General features: G+C 50.2%; 1 protein-coding gene across 11 annotated transcripts in view; it reads right to left on the bottom strand.

The window, feature by feature from the left end:
• Positions 1 to 21,441, bottom strand: part of LOC102444260 (protocadherin alpha-C2) — a 178,581-nt gene that overhangs the window by 43,660 nt on the left and 113,480 nt on the right. The window contains exon 1 of one of the 11 annotated variants that reach the window (XM_075900037.2): positions 9,248 to 12,466. The exons of 9 other annotated variants lie outside the window; for them this stretch is intronic. In XM_075900037.2, coding sequence (XP_075756152.2) covers positions 9,248 to 11,767 — 2,520 coding nt within the window. In that variant the 5' untranslated portion in view covers positions 11,768 to 12,466. Of the gene's footprint in view, positions 1 to 9,247; positions 12,467 to 21,441 lie in introns of those variants that run through there. One more of the 11 variants, XM_075900036.2, reaches the window with a different exon arrangement.

The raw sequence follows: 21,441 nt of genomic DNA, 5'->3' as shown, positions 1-21,441 counted from the left end.
GAGTATATTGGGGCCAGTCTGCTTGCTGTGAGTTTTCTGCTGGGATTAGTGGAATGCAAAGGACTGCATTAGATTGTATCAGACTTGCAGACTGCAGCCGGTTTTTATTGAAAGCAGCTATGTTTTTTCATAAGCCTGAGCTGCTACATTTTCCACATTGACTAAAGAGGCATAAAACCAGGAAGGAACAGAGAGCAATACCCCGCAATGAGTCCATCTCAGCACATACTGACCCACTGCAGTATGACTTGCTATGGAAGGGTTTCCTGAGAAATTTCTGACTAATTACAAATTGTTCCAGAAAAAGTTATTGCCATTTTTCTTGCTGTGCATGCCATAGAATAGGAACATTTGTAATCAATTAAAATTATACCCAACATTGTCAAATTAGGGTGCCTAAATCATGCACCTAAATATTTAAGCAGATAAGCAACTTAATATTCGGAAGCGCTAAGCATTGATTTCAATTGTAGCGACAGGGTACTTTTTAGGTGGCTAATTGTGCATGTGGGTGTCTAACTTTGGGCATCTGAGTTTGAAACCGTTAGAATACAGGCCTATTGGCTTACATTCATACTTGATGTGTCTTGTACAGTGCCAAATACACAAATAACACGTGACAGTAATGGTGTGATTCTACTGAAGTCATTGGAGGTAGACCAGCGGTGAATTTGGCCCCATTACTTTTAAAAATGTGTTGACTATATTAAATTATTTAAAGCCAGCTTTGTCTTTGCCCTTGAGATCCACAATATGCTCTTCTCCCGATCAATAAGATTTATACAAATAAAGATACAGCAATAGTGCTTTGTGCCATCTTTCTAGCTATCTCAGTATTTATATGGCCCCATCAGTAAGTGAGTTTGAGGAGCTATTTGTTACTCTGCATTATAGCATTCTTCACAGTCTGATATACACAAAAGAGAAATTCCACCTATTGCAACAAAATAGTCAGCATCTGTGTTAGTAACTGTCTTCACCTTTAAACCCAGATTCTTTTTGTCCAGTTTCTGCTGGGCTTAATTGTGGAAACGCCAATTATGGCTTCAAGATTCTTTATTTCTGTTCTAGCCCCAGATCTCTCTCTCTCTCTCTCTCTCTAACTCACTCACACACACACACACACACCTTTAAAGAAAAAATTTAGGACTGCTCTAAACTTGGCTAAATGGGAGTGGCTGTCAAGGAACCATCCATTTATTGAGGGCTGTCAGAAAACAATACACTCTGATTGCACCTTTCCACATCCTGACATACCTCCTACACAAGGCTGCAGGTAAAGGAGCTAGCTATCCTGACTTTTCTTCTCTTGCGGACTCCCATATACCAAGGGAATTCCCAACTCAAAAGAAAGAGCCTGTTTTCACTCTTTCTGCACCAGGAGTGGAGTAGGTTAAAGACTCTGGTCCTTAGAGTGTCTGATTGTACAAAAAGAGAGAAAATCAGCATGAGGAGCAGAATTTGTCCTTTTGTCCCAGGTAAAAACCAAAGTAAGTTATAGTCATGATTGAAAACTGGGGAATTCTCAAAGATGCAGAGAGAGACAGAAAGGCAAAAAAGGAAAGCCTGCTGAATTGGGTCACAAAACTTGGATGGTTTTCTTTTCACCAAAAAGGAAATTTGTTTAGTAACTAGAAAGTTACTTTATTTAAATGAAAGCTTTCATTCTGCAGATTATGAATCTGTCATGGAAGCAGGATAAATTCATCAAGTAGGATGCATCTGCTCCATGAGCCAGGTGTCTGACACTTTGGATTTAAATATAATACAAATTACTACCATGAGGTCAGTGTGGCATTCAAAGGGGTTATTTCTCCACCAGATGTATTAGAAGATTTTCCAGTTGTCAGAAGCTCTCCAGTTGTCATTGTGTATGCTGAACAGAGTAGAGTATGCTGAACTACCATATATTTGGGGTGCCTGGTAGATGACACATACTGCCAGAGTACATAGGGACACTATAGCTATATATAGTGTACACCCCCACATAGATAATCTTGTGTGCATCATAAAGTCTCCAACCTACAGTGAAATGGGGAAGATGTTGTATTTGGCTCTTGTATAGAAATTTAAAATGCAAAATGTAATCTCTGCCTTTAATGTGAAGGAATGGCAAAGGGCCAGGTTTCTGGTCCAGATGCAGAAGTGGTTTGGTGTTTCACAGGATTCAGCGACATATCAGAGTAAGGGACAATAAGGCTCAAGAGCTTGTATTAAAAAGGCAGAAGGGGGAAGTGCCTTTGGCCTATATAGGAGAGTGGGGGTGAATATGGGGGTGCACTTCAAGCTGCTACTGCATCCTTAACTGCAAATGTTCTGCTGTGCACATAAGGTGTATGTGTATACATAAGCTGATGAGTGATTTTTTTTAAACTATAAAGCTGTTTTTTAAATGTATTTGTCTGGGAATTTTCTTACTTTTTTAAAGAACCTGCGCAGGTCTGACTCAGCTTGCTTAGGGTCACAGAATCTAGCCCTTCATTTTTAGAACCATTTTACTTCTGCATGGAAGCAAGCAGCGGCTCCCATGAGAACAGACTCCCATTCCTTTGGGGCTGCTCTCACTAGGTTTTACTGGCCATTAAGGACTGGGTTTGAACACTGGATAAGAGGGACCTGTCAGTGAGCTGCAGGAGACACACCCAACAGTAACACTGCCAAACTACATGTACAAGCAGATTGAAAACCAGCATCATGGTAACAAAGCTAAATACAAATTGAAACATCCTGCTTTTATGACGTTTTAAGCCAATATCCGTTAACTGGCAGTACTAGTAGGAGCAAGGGAAATCACTGCCAACCCCTTCTTGGCGGCATTAACAGTAACAAGCTTCTCCTCTGGTCCTACTGTCTGTCCTGCCTCTATAAGAACTTTTTGCCTTAGGTCTCAACAGAGAAGCCAATTAAGGAGGCAGATTACTTTCAAGCGGAATTTTGGGCATTCAGGGCAGGAGAAGCGAGTTTGATGCATATGCCATAATGATTAATGTTAGTTGTTAACATGTGGCAATAGATAAGCCAACCTGTTTCCTATCTGCATTCCACAATGTACCCTCAGCCTTATGGATTCTTAAGCTCTTTATATCACTACAAGTGGAACTGAATGTTAAAAAAAAAATCAAATCCAGCATTAACACTGGTGAATTATTTGTACAAGCAGATTGAAAACCAATATCACGGTAGCAAAGCTAAATATAAAGCTAAATATATACTCATGGGTAAAATCAGATGAGCTAAAATGTGGCTGTTTGGACTGTCCCATGCCTCTGCCCACACAAAATCCCCCTCCATCACACAGCTCCTGTGACAGACCAGTGCCACTTCTGAGCCCTAGGGAGATCAAATGGATCAAAGTTTGGTGATGTCCCATGGATTATTTTCATTTATAGATCAAAATTCAAATCTGCCCTGCTGTATAGTGACAATTGCGAGCATCTCGGTGCTACTTCATGGTCAACATGAAATGAGTTTGGTGGTCTTGGTGGAATTCCCAGTGACAGGTAAAAAATGACTGGCAATTGACAACTGGTATCTTTTGCAGGGCTCGTCACGGGCCCAGTTGCATGGAGAGAGACTATGGTGTGACAATCACTCCTACTCAATATTGTCTCATTCCAAGGTATGATCTGTGGCCTGCTGTCCAATTCTGCCTTCTTCGATATGATCTTACCCTGTGCTCCCATCCAGTGTCTGGATGAGGCCACAAGGCAGGGCCACTGGCCACAATTCTTTCTACTCCTCAACAGTCTTCAAGACAAAGGGCACAATGGGAAGGTTTCGTCACACCTGCAGCAGTAGGAAGCAGTACAAAGGCACTCCCGATTTGTCCTATCACCAGTTCTTCCTGACTGGCTTGGAGAGAGCACACAGAACACAATGGCTCTGTCTGAAAAACTGAATCAGTCTATATCCCGGTGTTTCTAATGGTGGACATCACCACAGTATCTGAGAGCCTCACCATGTTCTCCTAGGACTCCTAGCCCTACTGAGCACATGGGGTATCTACAGCCAATTAGGGAACCAGCAGCAATACAAAGGGATGAAAGTATTCAATCCAAGCTGAAATTCAGATAATGAATGTGAATATATGCTACCAAATGTTTGCAATCATCCTAAAACATACGCAAAATGTCATGACAAATGTTTTAAAATAGCAGAATATTGATCCAATTTCACAAACATTTTAGCTGAATTATAAACAAATTTTAATGAAAATTCATTTTGCTCAGTTCTGATATGTTGATAGCTAAAGTATTTGTTGCTTGAATTATGAGAATTTTATTTTAGGCCTGATCCAGTGTTCACTGAAATCAGTAAAAGCCACTCCTCCCTGGACTACAGTGGGTGTTAGCTCACGTTGTGTCTGTGTGAATCAAACATTTACAGATATCAAATGCTGAGAGTGCTAAACACATCCCACTCTATTCCTGTGTTCACACAAACACTCAGTAAAATAACATATCATCTTCTTATCAAATATATCCACTTTGAAGCAATAACTAAAAGGCCTTTTTAAATCTTAGGCCACATACAGCTCAGTTTCCTTTCTACTGAGAATATGTTGACAGTTGTGGGATTCATGGAGCTATTTTAGATTTCCTACCATAAAATCGGAGAGTGATTATATAAAAATGCTCATACTAAATTCAACATAGAGAAAAAACTATTTATGGTTTTGCATCTGCTTATCATTCAGGAAATTAGAATGAAAAACTAACAAAAACAAATTCAGTATAGAATCTTTCCCCCTAACAATGATCATTTGCATTCCTAACCCTGAGGAAATGAAAATGAAATTAACAGGTCAATGCTTCTTTAAAATATATTTAATGAGTCCTGGTACAGTGAAAAACTGCTTTGTCTGCTTAATGCTAGATGCAAGTTTCTGCCTGCACAGCAGTTACCCTCAGCCTAACAGTTTGACTTCCCTGGAGCACAGAGCACTGACCCTGCACAGAAGAAAAGGAACTGGTGCTGCTTCTAACCAAAAGCACAAACATTTCTGTTTAACCTTTCCAATGTCAGAGAGTCCAGAGAATTTCTTAAAGGCTTAAGTCCATGAACTGAGATTGTAAGATATTCTCACATTAATACCTTTAAAGCCGTTGTGAGAAATCTCTTGGGAAGATTGCTTTGGACAATGCTAGAGGTAGACATTTCAAACCACACTTGGATCTAAAGAAATACCAAGATGTGTGTAATACATTTTAGTTTGATTTTCTTCATATGAATAGCACTCTGTATTGAAGCAGCCAAATGGAGGTAGTCGAGGCCGGGGGAATAATACTTCAGTGTCTACAAACAACCACAGAATGAATGAACCACCGGGGTTTATCTTGACTAGCGTGCAGCTTCATTTTTTCCTGCAAAAGCTGCACAATGCTTTATTTATTAGAATCAAAGAAAGCTATACTTTATTGATCATCCTATGAGTGCACAAAAGGAACCAGAGGGAGGCCTGCACCCACAGCTGGCTGTATTTTTATACATCAAAGAGTGACTATGCCAGCTGACAATTAATAATGTGCCCCAGTGCATTTTTACTAAGAATTCTGAGTAAGACCAGATATGACTCTGATTGTTCATCCCTCACCTAAGCGAAAAGGCTGCCATAGCATCCAAAACATAACAAACAGGTTTAGGGGCACAGAGGGCATGAACAAGATGGCAAAGATAAAAAGACAGGAAGGAGAACATATTACCAAGTGTCACTCAGCAATTCAATGCATGTGAGAGAAATGGAAAGTAGGATCAACTATTGATGTTTCAGAATGGCGAGGATAAATCATTTCTGAAAAGGCCAGACAGGCAGCAGTATCAGGGGCCCAATGATAGAATGGTATGCCCTCCACACACTCACAGCCCATCCCAGTAGAAAGCCCATCCCATACATGCTGGCTTTAACTTCGCTGAATTCCAACATTGAAACCAAAATATTCTGCACAAGCTAATTATGTCCATGTGCGATTACCCTGCGCTGACTGCCCTGGTTATCCAGTCCTGGTGATACAGCACCAGACATTCATTAAAGCAAGTATCTTGATCCTTGTCCCTACAGTGCTGCCAACAACAATCGCTTTGCTGCTTCCTAGTTTAAAGGCTACTCCTGGAAGTGCTAATATGTTTGATTTTTACAAAACAAACTTGATTGATATTCCATTTGAGATGGCCATAAAGGCCTGCAGAGGAGCCCAGGAGACAGCGAGCTGCATATTAGCAGAAGCAGAAGCTGCCTTGAAGAAAAGGGATGTAATTTACTATACCATATCTAACACATTAGTGGAACAGTACAGAAAACCCATATAGGAAACTGAGGCAAAGCAAACGTGAAACTTAATCGGTCAGCTCCTGCTCTTTTGTACACCAATGTAACTCCACTGATATCAATCAAGCTACTCCCTGATTTGCCTTGGCGTAACCAAAAGAAGAATCTGTCTCTAATTTTAAATCTAAAAAGAACCTGTGACACCCCCACATATCCTGGGGACAGGATTTTTTTATCCCACTGCAGAATTAATGTTTACAGCATTGTAATACAGTAGACTTCCGATAATCTGGAACCTATGGGACCTAGGTGGTGCCGGATTATCAGATATGACGGACTATCAGGAGGTACTATAAACTGGTTATATATATACTGTATACATTATATACTGTATATAAAATGTTCTTAACCCTTTTTATTGTACATACTGTATACAGTATACTCTAATGTTTTAGTTTTTTTAAGCCTTTTTTTACCCTTTTTGCTCAGTTCAGCTGCTGACGCTGTTGCCTTGTGACTCATTTTTTGCAGAAGCTCACTCACTAGGCTCTTGCCATTTTGATGTCGGACTATCAGGAGTGCCGGACTATTGGATGCTAGACTATTGGAGTTTTACTGTATATGTGAAACCCAAGAAATATTTTCATGTGAGATATATTCCATGCCAAGCCTGAGTAACTGGTGCAGCTTCTTCTCATATTATAGTTAACCAACAGTAACATCTGTCTCCAAGCCTTAACAGAAAAAATATTTCTTTATACATCATCCCGTGGTGACAGTTACACCATTTACCACCTTTGTGAGCCACAAGATAGAGCAATCCTGGCTAATACACTGTGTAGATGATGGGATGGGCCTTTAAAGAATTATACAAATTCACTATTGCTATAGAAACAAGTAAAATACAGTTTTTGGCAGGTCTAATAAGACTAACAATATCCACTAAAACTAACATACCTTGACATTGTTAATCAGTGGACTGCTTGTAACATATGTATATGGAGACTGAGTAATGGGCAAAATATGTGAATTTGAAAGAATATCTGCTAAGAATTATTAACCTGTGAATTCAGTTATATGCTTCCACTGTCTCACTTACACCTGATAAAGACCCAGATTCATTGCATTACAGCACTAGAGGCAATTTTTGTAATGCAAGGCCTTAGGAAATTTCAGTGAACTTGTGGTAAATAGTATCTGACAGAATTTCTTTACAGTTCAAGTCTTGCAAAACTAATAATAATTGCTTGAGCATCTGGATTCTGATTCTTTATGCAACTGAATATGTGGTAGATATTGTTTCATTCCAGCATTAAAAACAGAAGTTAATACATCTGTATTGTGCCTCCCTGCTATTGTACACCAACACTGAGATTAGTATGCTTTACCTGCACAATTCCTCAGAAATTATTAATTTGTTACATGAATAGGGCCTAGCCCTAAAGACACAACGAGACTCTGTTAAACAAATTTCTGCCACTTCTACATCTAAAACAAAGTCATTTTCCATAACCATCCATCTGTTTTCACAGAAGCTCTGATCTAAAGAATATTTGGAATTCTTTGTTCCTTCCCTTTTCTGCACCATGTGGTCTTAGGATCAACAGATTCTAGTTATTTCTGATTTGCAATACATATGAAGAATCAGATAACAAATGGGTCATTTGCCCCACTACATCTTTGACAGCCATTATGAACTTACATTGTGAAAGTCACAAAAGTCACCAAAATTGTACTTCTGAGTCTCTAAAAAGAGTAAAATAGCTACCTAAATTGTAAATGGAGGACCATTATTTGGTATTAGCATTATTTTAAAGAGAACTCTTGTTATTAAATCCTGGGCAGATGCTGGTTTCTTAATGAGGAGAACAAGAAAACATGGCTTCATAAGACATGTTCTTGTTTTCAAAAGAAAAACATTCTGGCTGAAAGGAGAGGGGCTAATCATCATGAAGATTTGGTTAATATTTCTGTGTAGATACAAAAAACCCAAGCAGCCTTCCATCTATGTGCAGGGACACAATCTTTCCCTGTGCCTGCATGCATTCTTCTTTTTAATGTACAAGCCACGTGCCTGCCATAGTGCCAGAGCACAAGTAATGTGCAGTAAATGCAATCGTTTCCTTATACATCAGAATTAAAACTCAAGTTGGTCTGGCAGTGAAATCACTATCACTATAGTAAAGTGTCTCTTTGTCCATTTACAAAACCACATAGGACACTACAAACTGCATACTAGGCCCAAGCTGGCTATGTGCTAACAGAAAGCAGTCACTGTTTCCTACCTGTGGGAAAATATTGCAGAGGTTAATATACTGCCAGTCAAACCATAGGTATTAAACAGTTTTCATTTGCAAACCAGCGGGTTACAGGTTGTTACACGGCAACATCATGGCTGGTAAATTGGGTCAACAGCCTAGAAATGTGTCACGGTATTGCCAGACAGAAGAGAAAAAGGCAACCCCATGCAGTGTAAACATCAAAGCATGGGTCACATGTTCTCAAACAACTAAAGCACCTATACTAATATAATAAAGCAAAATCTGTCTTAGTGACCTGAGCATGGTAGTTTTGTCTGGGTAGGGAAGCAATACACTGACAAACATTTTAGTCAGTATAAAGAGGTGAATTGCTTTTCAGGACCATCTGTTTTTTATTTCTCCTGCATTTGCATTTTAAGATGACATGTGTCACTCCTCAGGAGTTTGCTGACTGGGTAAAGAAGAAGTGAGGGGGTGGGGAGGAAGACACCTTTTTTATGCCATAGACAGCAGGAATGAAGTGAGTCTGGAACAAGGTGCTCTCACACTGAGCCACCAACTTACCAAATGAACCTGAAAGCCCCAGTATTTGCCTAGAAACAAAATGTGCTTCTTACTTTAGAATTCTGTACACACGTTTTTACTGCTGTGCTTCAGCAGCCACTGTAGGGAATAAGTTGGATCTGAGCATGGCTCTGGCCAGGTATCAATTCATCCTCACCTCATTAGGCGTAAGGGAGTCATTTTTAAGTATGATCAGGTTTTGTGCGCTCTGCCCACTCTGGCCTGTCAGGTGTCTCTCGGCCATCACTGCCTGGGGCCCCGTTCCCGTTGGGCCCCCAGTATTGTAAAACATGAACGTGTCACTTCCTGAGCCTGCGGTGAGACAGGCCTTGTAGCAATAGGTCTTAGTGAGAGACCCGTTCCCCCGCACTTCAATAAAATGGGGCTGAACTTTTAAACCCTGCGGTATCCTGGCGTCGATGTTGTTGTTCGCCTGCTTGTACATCTCCGCGGGACAGCGCTCCCTGACCCCGCAGAACCCGCCGCAGCAGGAGTCCCCGTACACACTGTACCGGTAGCACTTGACGGCCGTGAGGACGCTGACTGTCAGGAGGAACATGAAGGAAATGGCGCTCAGGGCAATGATGAGATACAGGGTGAGCTCCGAGTAGCTTCTCGCACTTTTGACGTGTCTCCTAGAGTCGGGGATGATCTTGGAGACTCGGTCCACCACCGCCACGGTGATGGCTACGGCTGAGGACAGCGGTGGCTCGCCATTGTCCCGCACCACCACGCTCAGGTTGAAAGCAGGGGCGGTGTCGTCCCCCAGGCGGCGGGTAGTCCTGATCTCCCCGCTGTGCAGCTCCACCCGGAAGGGCTCCGCGTCGGAGGCGGGCGCCAGGTGGTAGAAGAGCCAGGCGTTCTGCCCAGAGTCTGCATCGACGGCGATGACTTTGGTGACCAGGTACCCGGCGTGGGCCGAGCGCGGCACCATCTCCAGCGCCGCCGAGGCGTTGGCCGAGGGGGGGTAGAGAATCCGGGGCGCGTGGTCGTTCTGATCCACCACGTACACGTGGACAGTGACCGTGCTGCTGAGCGCCGGGCTCCCGGCGTCCTGAGCCTGGACCACCACCTGGAACTCCCGGAGCCGCTCGTAGTCGAAGGAGCTGACCGCCGAGAGGGTGCCCGAGTCGGCTTGGATGGAGACGTAGGAGGTGACGGGCAGCCCTTGAACTTCCCCGCTCAGGAGGGAATAGGCCACCTGGGCGTTTTCCTGGGCGTCGGGGTCGGTGGCTCTGACCGTGCAGAGCGAAACCCCGAGCGCGTTGTTCTCGGGGACGTACACGGAGTACGCGGGCTCCTCGAACCGCGGGGGGTTGTCGTTGACATCGGAGATGTCCACTCGTATGACCCTGCGGGAGGAGAGGGGCGGGGTCCCGGCGTCCGTGGCCGTGACCGTCAGGTTGTAGGAGGCAGCCCGTTCGCGGTCCAGCTCCCCCTGCGTGACCAGCGTGTAGGAGTTTTTGAAGGAGTTGAGTTTGAAGGGGACGCCGGGCGGGATGCTCAGGCTGACCTGCTTGTTGGGCCCCGAGTCCTGGTCCGTGACACTCAGCAAAGCCACCACGGTCTCGGGCCGGGCGTTCTCCGGCACCGGGCTGTACAGGGAGGTCAGCACCACTTCCGGGGCGTTATCGTTGGCGTCCACGATGTTGACCAGCACCTTGCAGTGCCCGGCCATGGAGACAGGGCCCCGATCCGTGGCCTGCACGTAAATCTCGTAGGAGGAGGCCTCCTCGTAGTCCAGCGTGCCATTGACCCGCACCTCCCCGGAGAGCGGGTCGATGGCGAAGAGCTGCCGAACCTTGGGCGGGGTGTAGCCGCTGAAGGAGTACAGCACCTCCCCGTTGGAGCCCTCGTCCGGGTCCGAGGCGTTCAGCTTCACCACCAGCGTGCCCGGGGCCGCGTTCTCCAGCAGGTTCACCGAGTAGGTGGATCGGTCGAAGACGGGCGAGTTGTCGTTCGTGTCCAAGACCCGGACGGAGATCTGGGCCGTGCCGGACCTGGCGGGGCTGCCCCCGTCCACCGCGGTGAGCACCAGCTGCTGCGTGGCGCTCTGCTCTCGGTCCAGGGGCTGCTGCAGCACCAGCTCCAGGAGTTTGCTGCCGCGCTGGAAACCCTTGAGGTCCAGGGCGAAGTGCTGGTTGGGGCTAAGCCGGTAGCTCTGCACCGAGTTGGTGCCCACGTCGGGATCCTGCGCGCCCTCGATGGGGAAGCGGGCGCCCGGCACGGCCGACTCGCTCACCTCCAGCCGGTAGTCCTGCCGCGGGAAGCGGGGCGCGTGGTCGTTGATGTCCAGCACCTCCACCTCCACGTTGTGCACCTCGATGGGCTGCTCGAGCACCAGCTCCAGGCTGAGCAGGCAGGGGGGGCTGGGCTCGCACAGCGCCTCCCGGTCCATGGGCTCCTTCACCAGCAGCGCGCCGCGGCCCAGGTCCAGCGCCAGGTACTGCCGGCCGCTGCCCGAGGTCAGCCGGGCGCCCCTGGCCGCCAGCCGCTGCGGCTCCACGCCCAGGTCGGTCGCCACGTTCCCCACGAAGGCGCCGCGCCGCAGCTCTTCCTGCACCGAGTACCGGAGCTGCCCGCCCGCCGGGCCCAGCCGCAGCAACAGCAGCAGCAGCAGGGCCGGGATCCGGGGCGCCGCCGCCCCGCCACCGCTGCGGGGAGAAGCCGCCGCCATGGCCGAGGGCGGAGGGAGGGAGGGCGGGGAGCCGAGCGCAGCTTTTACCCGACGCGCTCGCAGCCCTGCCCGGCCTCACATCCCGCAGCCGCCGCCCGCACCAGCCGCGGGTTCATGGACCGGCTAGCCCAGCGCCGCCGCCCCTGCCGCCACCGCCGCCGCGGGCTCCCCGGCCGGCCGCCTGCCCTGCAAAGCCATGGCCCCCGGCGCGGCTGCTGCCCGGCCCTGCGGCGGCGGATCCGGCCTCTCCTCCTCCCGCTCCGGGGACTCGCAGCTCCACTTCCTCTTCGCCGGCTGCGGCGGGGAGCGTGCGGGGGAGGGGCGCTGGCTCCGGCTGGCTCCGATTCAGCACCTGGGCAGGGAACAGCGACACCGAGGCAGGCAGCCAAGAGCAACAGCCAGACAGCGCGGGCGGGGCCGCCCCCGGAGGGCCAGAGTGCCCGACCCCCGCACCGGATCTCCCACACAGGGGGGCCGCACCGTCAACCCTGGGGGCCCAAAGCCCCCCTTCCCGGACACTTCGCCACCTCCCCAGCGGGACCCCCAGGAACCCCTTCACTTCCCAGCAGCCCGGCCTGCCAGCCCTCCACTCTCAAGTGTCTGAGCGTACACACGTTCTATGTCTGGAGACAGACAGACGGACGGACAGACGGACAGCCCTGCGACCCGGCCTGGCCGCTGGCACCGCAGCGGCTCTTTGGTCTAATCTCCGTCATACCCGTGATGGGAAGGCGGCTTCCCATGTTCCCCCCGCTCCCCTGCCTGTCTTTCTGTCCACAGGCCACCGATAGAAGCTGTGGGGCCGCGCACAAAAGCAAGGCAGCAGCAGCAAAGTGGGGAGGGAGGGAGAGAGGGGAGGGGTCCTTGGCCTCTTTCCCTGCCATTCCAGGAGCTGGAGGGGAGCAGGGAACGATCCCTGTCTAGTCTCACCGCTGCTGGTCCTGCTGCGGCTGCAGACTAAACTGCACCAGCCGAAGCGCGTGTGAACTCAGCACACGCTGGGAAGCTTGGGCGCCCCTCCCCCAGCCAGTGGTTGTTTATGGCTGGCGCTGCCAATGCTCTACAGTTCATATGTTGCCTGCCTTGCTGAAGATCAGCAACTCTTGAATTCACTCCATCTCCATCACCCACCCAATCCCTGGGGGGCGATTTCCTCTCACTGCTGCCTCCCCTTCCCTGATCCCTGCAAGGGCCCTGGAACAGCCCAACCCTGCCACTAGTCCCACTGGTTGACATGTGCAAGTCACAGCCATCACTTAGGAGACTATTTAACATGGACTTCATCGGATTCCACACAATGTATTGGCAAAGGGCCAGAGGAGTACAACTAGCCCTGGGGGTAGAGATTCGGGAGAAGAAACAGCAGTTGCTTTTGTTTTCCACTGCTCCTTTTAGTTTCATGCTTAAATACTAGTAAGAGCCACATTTACATCATTTACCAGCACTGACGAAATCACAGTCGAGGGTGCAATGGCTGTGTTCTGATGAAGGTATACAGGCCACACACCAATACTCTACCACAGAGCAGCAGCTACACACAGGAACATTTCCATCAAGATTTTTTTTAATGGGCCCCTAAGTTAGGTTCCTACATCCAAGTACGTAAATGGCCTGATTTTCAAACATGCTGAGCAGCCAAGAGATACCACTGGCCCCCATAGTCTCTCCTGGGAGGTACCCAAACCTGCTTAACTTTGAAAGTTAGACCACATTAGGCATGTTCAAATCAGGAAGGCCAGTGGGAGCTTCTGGGTTCTCAGCATGCTTGAAAATCTGGCTCCTGTGGGTCTGTGCCCAAATGAAAGCAAAGCTCTTTTGAAAATCTGGCTCTAAATCTTTTTAAAGGTACCCGAGTATGGATTTTGCAACCTGCCCAGTCAGAGATTTAAAAAAACCAACATGCTACCCTGGCAAAAAGGGATGAGGACTCTCCCCTGTGGGGTGTGGTGGAGAAGCCACAGCCAAGAGTGGGAGGAAAAGGAAATGAAAGTGGAAGGGTCAATGATTCCCTTCCCATTGGGCATCCATCCACAGGCCTGACCTTGCATCCTGGAAAGGGGGGGGGGGAGAAGAGTACTGCCTGCCAGAGGCCCACAGCTGAGACACTATGGAAAGATTTGTCGAGGATCATCCAGCCTTCTTAGTAGTACCCCATGCTGCTCCTCCAGGTAAGCACTAATGATGCTGTGAGGCCTGACCCTGAACATATCAGAAGTGACTACAGGACTCGGGAAGGGAGGGTGCGGGAGCTGCGGTCTCAGGTGTTCTCATCCACGCTCTGGTCAAGGATGGAGTAGGGTCCAGGCAAACACAGACACACCCTGGAAGTAAATATATGGCTGCAGGACTGGCATCACCAGGAGGGTTTTGGCTTCTTTGACTATCAGATCCTGCTCCAAGAAGGACTGCTGAGCAGAGATGGGGTCTATCTGTCAAGGAAGTTGAAGGGTATCTTTGGATCCAGTCTGGCTCACCTAGTGGGGCAAGCTTTAAAGTACGTTTGACAGAAGCAGGAGACAAAAGACCACAGGTAAGTCCAAAAAATGGAGACCTGGGTGAAGGGTCAGAATCTGGGGGGGACACAGGAAATTGCAGCATGGATAAAGATGAGAGAAGAAGGGAAATCTAATAAACATCATAGATGCCTGTATATTAATACAAGAAGTATGGGGAATAAACGGGAAGACTATCAACTGAGCTAATATTTTGGCAATTTTTAGAAGTAGACCTGATGAAGAACCAGGTTCTGATACCCTTAATCACAATGAATGTTTTACAGTAGGAGAGGTTTCTCTGACTTCAACTCAGTGTATTATTCAACATGAGCAAGAATATCAGAATTAGACCCTTTAAGACAAAACCATTCAAAGATAACATAGTGAGCCCAAATCTTCAGCTTTCGCATATGCCCCACTCCTATTGAAGTTAAGGGATAGTACATGTGTGCAGCAGCTACAGAAGCAGACCCATTTAGGCCTTATCTGACAACGAGATTATATTGCTCCAATGATACCAGCATTGTAATAACAGTACAATGCCTCTAAAATGGATACAATTATACCACTATAGAAGTGCCTATATTGGTGGAGCTTATTCCTGTATTGGGAGGGAAGAAGCTAATCCAGTACAAGACACCTGTATAACGACATGCATGCTACTGGATTCACGAGTATATACAATTTTGGTTAATAAAATTACACTCTGCATTGAAATAATTATACCACTATAAATCTGTGTATAGACCAGGCCTTGGTGTCAGGAGAATGTCATGAGCCTAAGTAATATTTCTCTGTAAATTTTTTACCCAAGAGAGGGATATAACTTTACATGTCTGACTCAATCTTATTCAATATTTTTGTTAATGACCTTGGCACAAAAAGTAGGAGTGAGTTAATGAAATTTGCCAAGGATGCAAAGTTGGTAGGTGCTGCTGACAGAGGAAGATTGGAATATTACACAAGAAGGATTATCTGGATTATCTTGAAGACTGAATCACCAGAAATGGGATGAAATTCAACAATGCAAAATTTAAGGATATGTACTTAGGGTCTAATCAAAGCAATTTCGGATACAAGCTGGGTGTTTGTCAGCTCAAAGCAACAGGGACGGAGAGAAACATGGGTGTGTAGGGCAATCACAAGACAACTGTGAGTAAGGCTATGAGTTGGTCACAGAGGTCGTGGATTGTGTGATTTAACATGGCCTGCATGATTTCAGCCACATGGGGTTTGGGCTTCCCTGATATACTTTAGAGCTGGGGGCTGGAGAGTGGTAGCTGCTGGCCAGGAGTCCAGTTCTGAAGGCAAAGCAAGGGTGTCATGGTCTGATTTATCACCCTTACTTTTGCAGTGCTGCTGACAGGGCGCTGCCTTCAGAGCTAAGCACCTGGACAAAAGCCACCCAGCTCTGAAGGCAGCAGCGCACAAGGGTGGCAATACCGCAACCTCCCTAAATAACCTTGCAACCCTCCTGCAACCCCCTTCTGAGTCACAACCCCAGTTTGAGAAATGCCGGTCTCCTCTGTGGAATCCACATGGTATGTAGGGCATAAGAACGGCCAGACTGGGTCAGACCAAAGGTCCATCTAACCCAGTGTCCTGTCTACCAACAGTGGCCAATGCCAGATGCTCCAGAGGGAGGAATCACAACAGGCAATCCTCATGTGATCCTTCCCGTCTCCCACTTCCAGAGAAACAGAGGCCAGGGACACCATTCCTACCCATCCTGGCTAATTGCCATTGATGGACCTAACCTCCATAAATCTATGAATAAAAGGCAAAAGCAAATGGAAGGAGACCAGATTTCATAGTCCATGGCCTGTTTTTCATGGCTGTGAATTCGGTAGGACTCTATCCAGAGGGTCAATATATTTGAGAGAGGCCCAATTCCCTTCTTACCTGCAGCAGGTTCCCTTAGGATCCTTGTACCTACTGGTTTCCTGTCTGTCCCGCTCCCTTCCTCCCTCCCTCAGGGCATGTTTGTGAAGGGGACTGGCATTCTAGCATGGAGAGGCAGCGAGGAGTCCTGTGGCACCTTAGAGACTAACAGAAGTGTTGGAGAATAAGCTTTTGTGGGCAAAGACCCACTTCGTCAGTGTGACGGCGCGTTGGGGGTTCCCCGTCTCCTGCACCCCGAAATGGCACAAACAGACTGCACCAGCCAGTGGAATTGAGGGTGGTTTATTGCTCCTCCAGCTCAGCGCAGCACCGATGTAGTCTGGTCACAGGAACTGGGCTAGGATGCCTCAGGCCCCCTTGGGATGGGGGAGACTGGGCCCCTAAACTCCAGCCCCTTCTCCTAGGCTCCCCTCCATGCCCTCCGACAGCCAGCAACCAACTCCCTCACTTCCAGCCCTGCCCCCCAGCCAAGGCAGCATTCCACCTTCCTTTGTTCCTCTCCATGGGGGGTGTCTGGCCACTGGTTTGCATAGTGACTCATCCTGTTTTGCTGGGTCGTGGTACCCACGGCAGCCAGTGGGGGTTACCCCAGAGCCAGCAGCATAGAAACCAGCCAGGTACCCCCACTACGTCACAGTTCTCCCCCCTCCGAGAGCGAACTGAGCAGGGTCACTCCGCTCGTGACCTAGGGAAGTTCGGGTCCTCTGCGTGGGAACCCGCCCCGGGGACATGGGTGCTCCCCTTGACTCAGGCCGGCCATGGCAAGGCCCCACATGAGTTGGTTTCCTCCGTCCACTCGCCGCCCCGCTCCAGGGCGACTGGCACAGGCCTGTCCTCGGGGGTCACACCCACCCTTCCACTGGCCTTGATCTCTGGCCAGGGTCTCTCGGGCTGGGGCCATGAGCCCAGCGAGCCTTCTCTGGACAGCCAGGGCGGCTTCCACCCCCGATGCTCCATCCAGGGAGGACTTCCCCTCCCATAACTCTCTCAGCAAGCCCAGAGGGTCTATCTGGGGTAGAGACCCCCAAGCCGCTTTCCTCCTGTCTTGGGCCTTCCCGCCCCTCTGGCAGGAGTCACAGGACCGGCAGTACCGCTGCACGGCTGTAAAGATTCCCGGCCAATAGAAGTGCTGGAGCAGCTTCAGCCGGGTGCTCCGGATCCCCCGGTGGCCCCCAACGGGGGAATCGTGGGCCAAATACAGCAGCTTGAGGCGATACTTTCGGGGGACGACCAGCTGCCGCTCTACCCTCCATGCCCTCGCCTTCCTGGGGGGGAGCCACTCACGGAACAGGAGCCCACGCTCCCGCAGGAATCTCTCCTGGCCACCTCTCCCCCGGGGCTGAGCTGCATGGAGGCCAGCCTGGTCCCTCAGCCTCTGCAAGGAGGGGTCTGCCTGCACCTCAGCCTGGAATTCAGCTGCTGAGGCAGGGATCGGGACCTGTCCCCCACCTCTGCCTAGGTCCGGAGTCCCAGCCTGGCTGGACCCCGTGTCCACTGGGATGGGACCCTGAGGATGCTGCCAGGAGTCCTTCCCTGGACCCACGTTGTCAGCCCCCCGCTGGCTCTGGCTCCAGGTAGTGACTAGAGCCCGCTGGGATTCATGGGGCCACTCCTCTAGGTCATTCCCCATCAGCACCTCGGTGGGCAAGTGCGGGTGCACCCCCACTTCCTTGAGGCCTTCCTTCGCCCCCCATTTCAGATGCACCCGGGCTACAGGCACCTTAAACGGGGACCCATCTATGCCCTTCAGGGTCAGCTGCGCGTGGGGTAGTATCCGCTCCGGGGCCACTATGTCGGATCGGGCCAGAGTCACCTCCGCCCCCGTGTCCCAGAAGCCCGTCACCTTCCTACCATCCACCTCCAGGGGTATGAGGCACTCGCTCCGCAGGGGCCGTCCTGCCCCCACCCGGTACACGGAGAAATCCGCCTCCTGAGAATCAGACCTCCCAGGGGAGGTGCACTGAGCATCCTTCCCCTCTCTCTGAGCTGAGGTTTGCCTGCCAGCCCCTGCCTCTGGGGCAGCCTGCCCTTCCTCCCGCCCCAGCCAGTTAACCCTGGAAAGTCCCCGGTCCTGGGACCTGGTGCACTGAGCCCTCTTGTGGCCTTTTTGCCCACAGCGATGGCAAGTTAGGCTTTGGGCTGTCTCTGTCCAGGCCCTGGCTGGTTCTCTGGGGCGCAGACGACCTGTTCCTTGGTCTCGCCCCGTAGTTGACTCCCTCCGTCGCTCATCCGAGATCCGGTCTCTGCGCGGTTCCCTCTCTCTCCGGGACTCCCGTTCACACCCGGACCGGCTCTCCGTGAACTCATCCGCCAGTCTCCCGGCCTCCTGGGGGTTCTCTGGTCTCCGGTCCTTGAGCCACAGCCTCAGTTTGGGTGGGCACACTTCATAGAACTGCTCCATCATGACCAGCTTGAGCAGCTCCTCTGCGGTCTGGGCTCCGACTCCAGACACCCACTTGCGGCAGTATTGCGCCAGGCGGGAGGCCAGATCCACATAGGTCTCCCGTGGCCCTTTCTGTACCCCCCGGAACTTCTTCCTGTACATCTCGGGGGTCAGCCCGAACTTGTGCAGCAGGGCCTCCTTGACTCGGTTGTAATCCCCTGGCTGTAGGTCCTCCAGCTGACTGAGCACTCCGGCCGCCTCCTGGTTCAGTGCGGGGATGAGCTCCTGCAGCCAGTCAGCTGGGGGAACCCGTTGCAGTCCACAGGCCCTCTCAAAGGAGCTGAGGAACCCGTCTATGTCGCCCATGTCCTTCAATTGGGCCACCACGAGCCTCTCCAAGCGCCTGGCAGTCCTGGGACCCTGGGGCCCATCCGCACTTGGCGCAGCCGGTGCCCCGCCGGTTCTCCGCTCTGCCATGGCCAGCTCATTCTGCCGCTGCCTCTCTCAGTCCTGGCGCTCCTTCTCTCGGTCCTGTACTTCCAATTCCCTGATCCGCAGCTGGATCTCCAGCCGCCGCAGCTCCGCTGGGCTGGCCCCTGCCCTAGATGGGCTACGGCTTGCAGGCCTCCCGGGAGACGCTGTCTCATCTCTCCGGTGGGTTCCAGCGCTCCTCCCCCTCTCTGAGCCTGACACACACTCAGGGGGGGTCTGGCTGCTTCCCCTGGGGACAAGATCCTGGCCCCGTGGCTGGTCATTCTCTTCCAGCTGGGTAATCAGCTGGGCCTTGGTTGCTTTCCGCACAGGCAAGCCCCTCTCTCTGCACAGCCCCACCAGCTCTGCCTTCAAGAGTCGGGCGTAGGCCATCTGCCCGCTGGGCCCCTCGGTGCAGACTCACCAGTCTAGTGCTGCAGCGCCCCACGATTCCCAGGAACCGCTTCGCTCTGTCTCCAGCACGCCTGGCTCCAGGGCTCTTGCTTCTACTGCGCCTTGTCGCTTGCCGCTGGGAGCTTCATCCACGGGGTGCAGTGCATCCCACTTCTGACACCAGTGTGACGGCGCGTTGGGGGTTCCCCGTCTCCTGCACCCCGAAATGGCACAAACAGACTGCACCAGCCAGTGGAATTGAGGGTGGTTTATTGCTCCTCCAGCTCAGCGCAGCACCGATGTAGTCTGGTCACAGGAACTGGGCTAGGATGCCACAGGCCCCCTTGGGATGGGGGAGACTGGGCCCCTAAACTCCAGCCCCTTCTCCTAGGCTCCCCTCCATGCCCTCCGACAGCCAGCAACCAACTCCCTCACTTCCAGCCCTGCCCCCCAGCCAAGGCAGCATTCCACCTTCCTTTGTTCCTCTCCATGGGGGGTGTCTGGCCACTGGTTTGCATAGTGACTCATCCTGTTTTGCTGGGTCGTGGTACCCACGGCAGCCAGTGGGGTTACCCCAGAGCCAGCAGCATAGAAACCAGCCAGGTACCCCCACTACGTCACAGTCAGATGCCCACGTGGTCTTTGCCCACGAAAGTTTATGCTCCAACACTTCTGTTAGTCTATAAGGTGTCACAGGACGCCTCACCGCTTTTGCAGATTCAGACTAACACGGCTACCCCTCTGATAGTGTGGAGAAGGAACCCTCAAAATCAGCTCATGTTACAGAAGGAAATGCCACTTGAGGGTTGCACAGCTATTGAAGGGGGAATATTTGAAAGGGATTAACCACACACATTGTGACAGTCCCCATTCCTCTCTGCCCAGCCACGCTCCCCACTGCTTAGCCCAAACTATCTGTGAGGCACGTCAGTGGAGTCACAGTGAAGACAGGGCAGTTCTGAAAATGAAAGAACTAGTATTCTTCCAGTGCGTATTCTGCATTTCCCCCTCACACTCCATGGGATTTTCTGGGTGCCTAGCTCTTGCAGCTGTAATTCTCTTCCCTGAATATATTCTTAGCTCCCTCCTGAGCTGGTGTGAATTTCTTATTTCTGGTACTGCCTTAGACATTTATTTTCATGTTTCAATCATCTTTTGTGCTTGTCTTGCTTGTTGACAAGTCCTCTCATTTGTAACTCATGCCCTCTTTCTTTGAAATATTGTGCCAAATTGCTCATCTGTTCTTTCATGTATACCAGTGTGTATCTGCTCTTCTTTTTGGACTGAATCTAATCGGTTCAGAATTTCCTTTGTATCTTCAAGACAGCTCAAACTAGTCTATTTTAAGCACTGCTGTTACTGGATGTGGGGCTTCTAGCCAACCAGACAAAATGTATTCTAAATATTGCCTGTATTTAGGTCACAACTATTTCCTTCTACCCTGTAGTACACTGGCTGTTGTTTTAGAAAACGTTAGCAGAGAAAGAGAGCAAGAGAGAGATGTGCTGTAAAGGTGGATTCAGATAGACAGATACAAGTACACTGGAATAATATTCCTTTGTCACGGTCTCTGGGGCTGTGACGTAGTGGGGGTACCTGGCTGGTTTCTATGCTGCTGGCTCTGGGGGAACCCCCACTGGCTGCCGTGGGTACCACGACCCAGCAAAACAGGATGAGTCACTATGCAAACCAGTGGCCAGACACCCCCCATGGAGAGGAACAAAGGAAGGTGGAATGCTGCCTTGGCTGGGGGGCAGGGCTGGAAGTTAGGGAGTTGGTTGCTGGCTGTCGGAGGGCATGGAGGAGAGCCTAGGAGAAGGGGCTGGAGTTTAGGGGCCCAGTCTCCCCCATCTCAAGGGGGCCTGAGGCATCCTAGCCCAGTTCCTGTAACCAGATTACATCTGTGCTGCGCTGTGCTGGAGGAGCAATAAACCACCCTCAATTCCACTGGCTGGTGCAGTCTGTTTGTGCCATTTCGGGGTGCAGGAGACAGGGAACCCCCAACGCGCCGTCACACTGGTGTCAGGAGT

Source organism: Pelodiscus sinensis, chromosome 16, assembly GCF_052426305.1.
Source record: "Pelodiscus sinensis isolate ZL-2025 chromosome 16, ASM5242630v1, whole genome shotgun sequence".
In the NCBI taxonomy this organism is placed as follows: Eukaryota; Metazoa; Chordata; order Testudines; family Trionychidae; genus Pelodiscus; species Pelodiscus sinensis.
The sequence above is the reverse complement of the archived record's forward strand: the minus strand, read 5'-3'. Positions and strand labels throughout refer to the sequence as shown.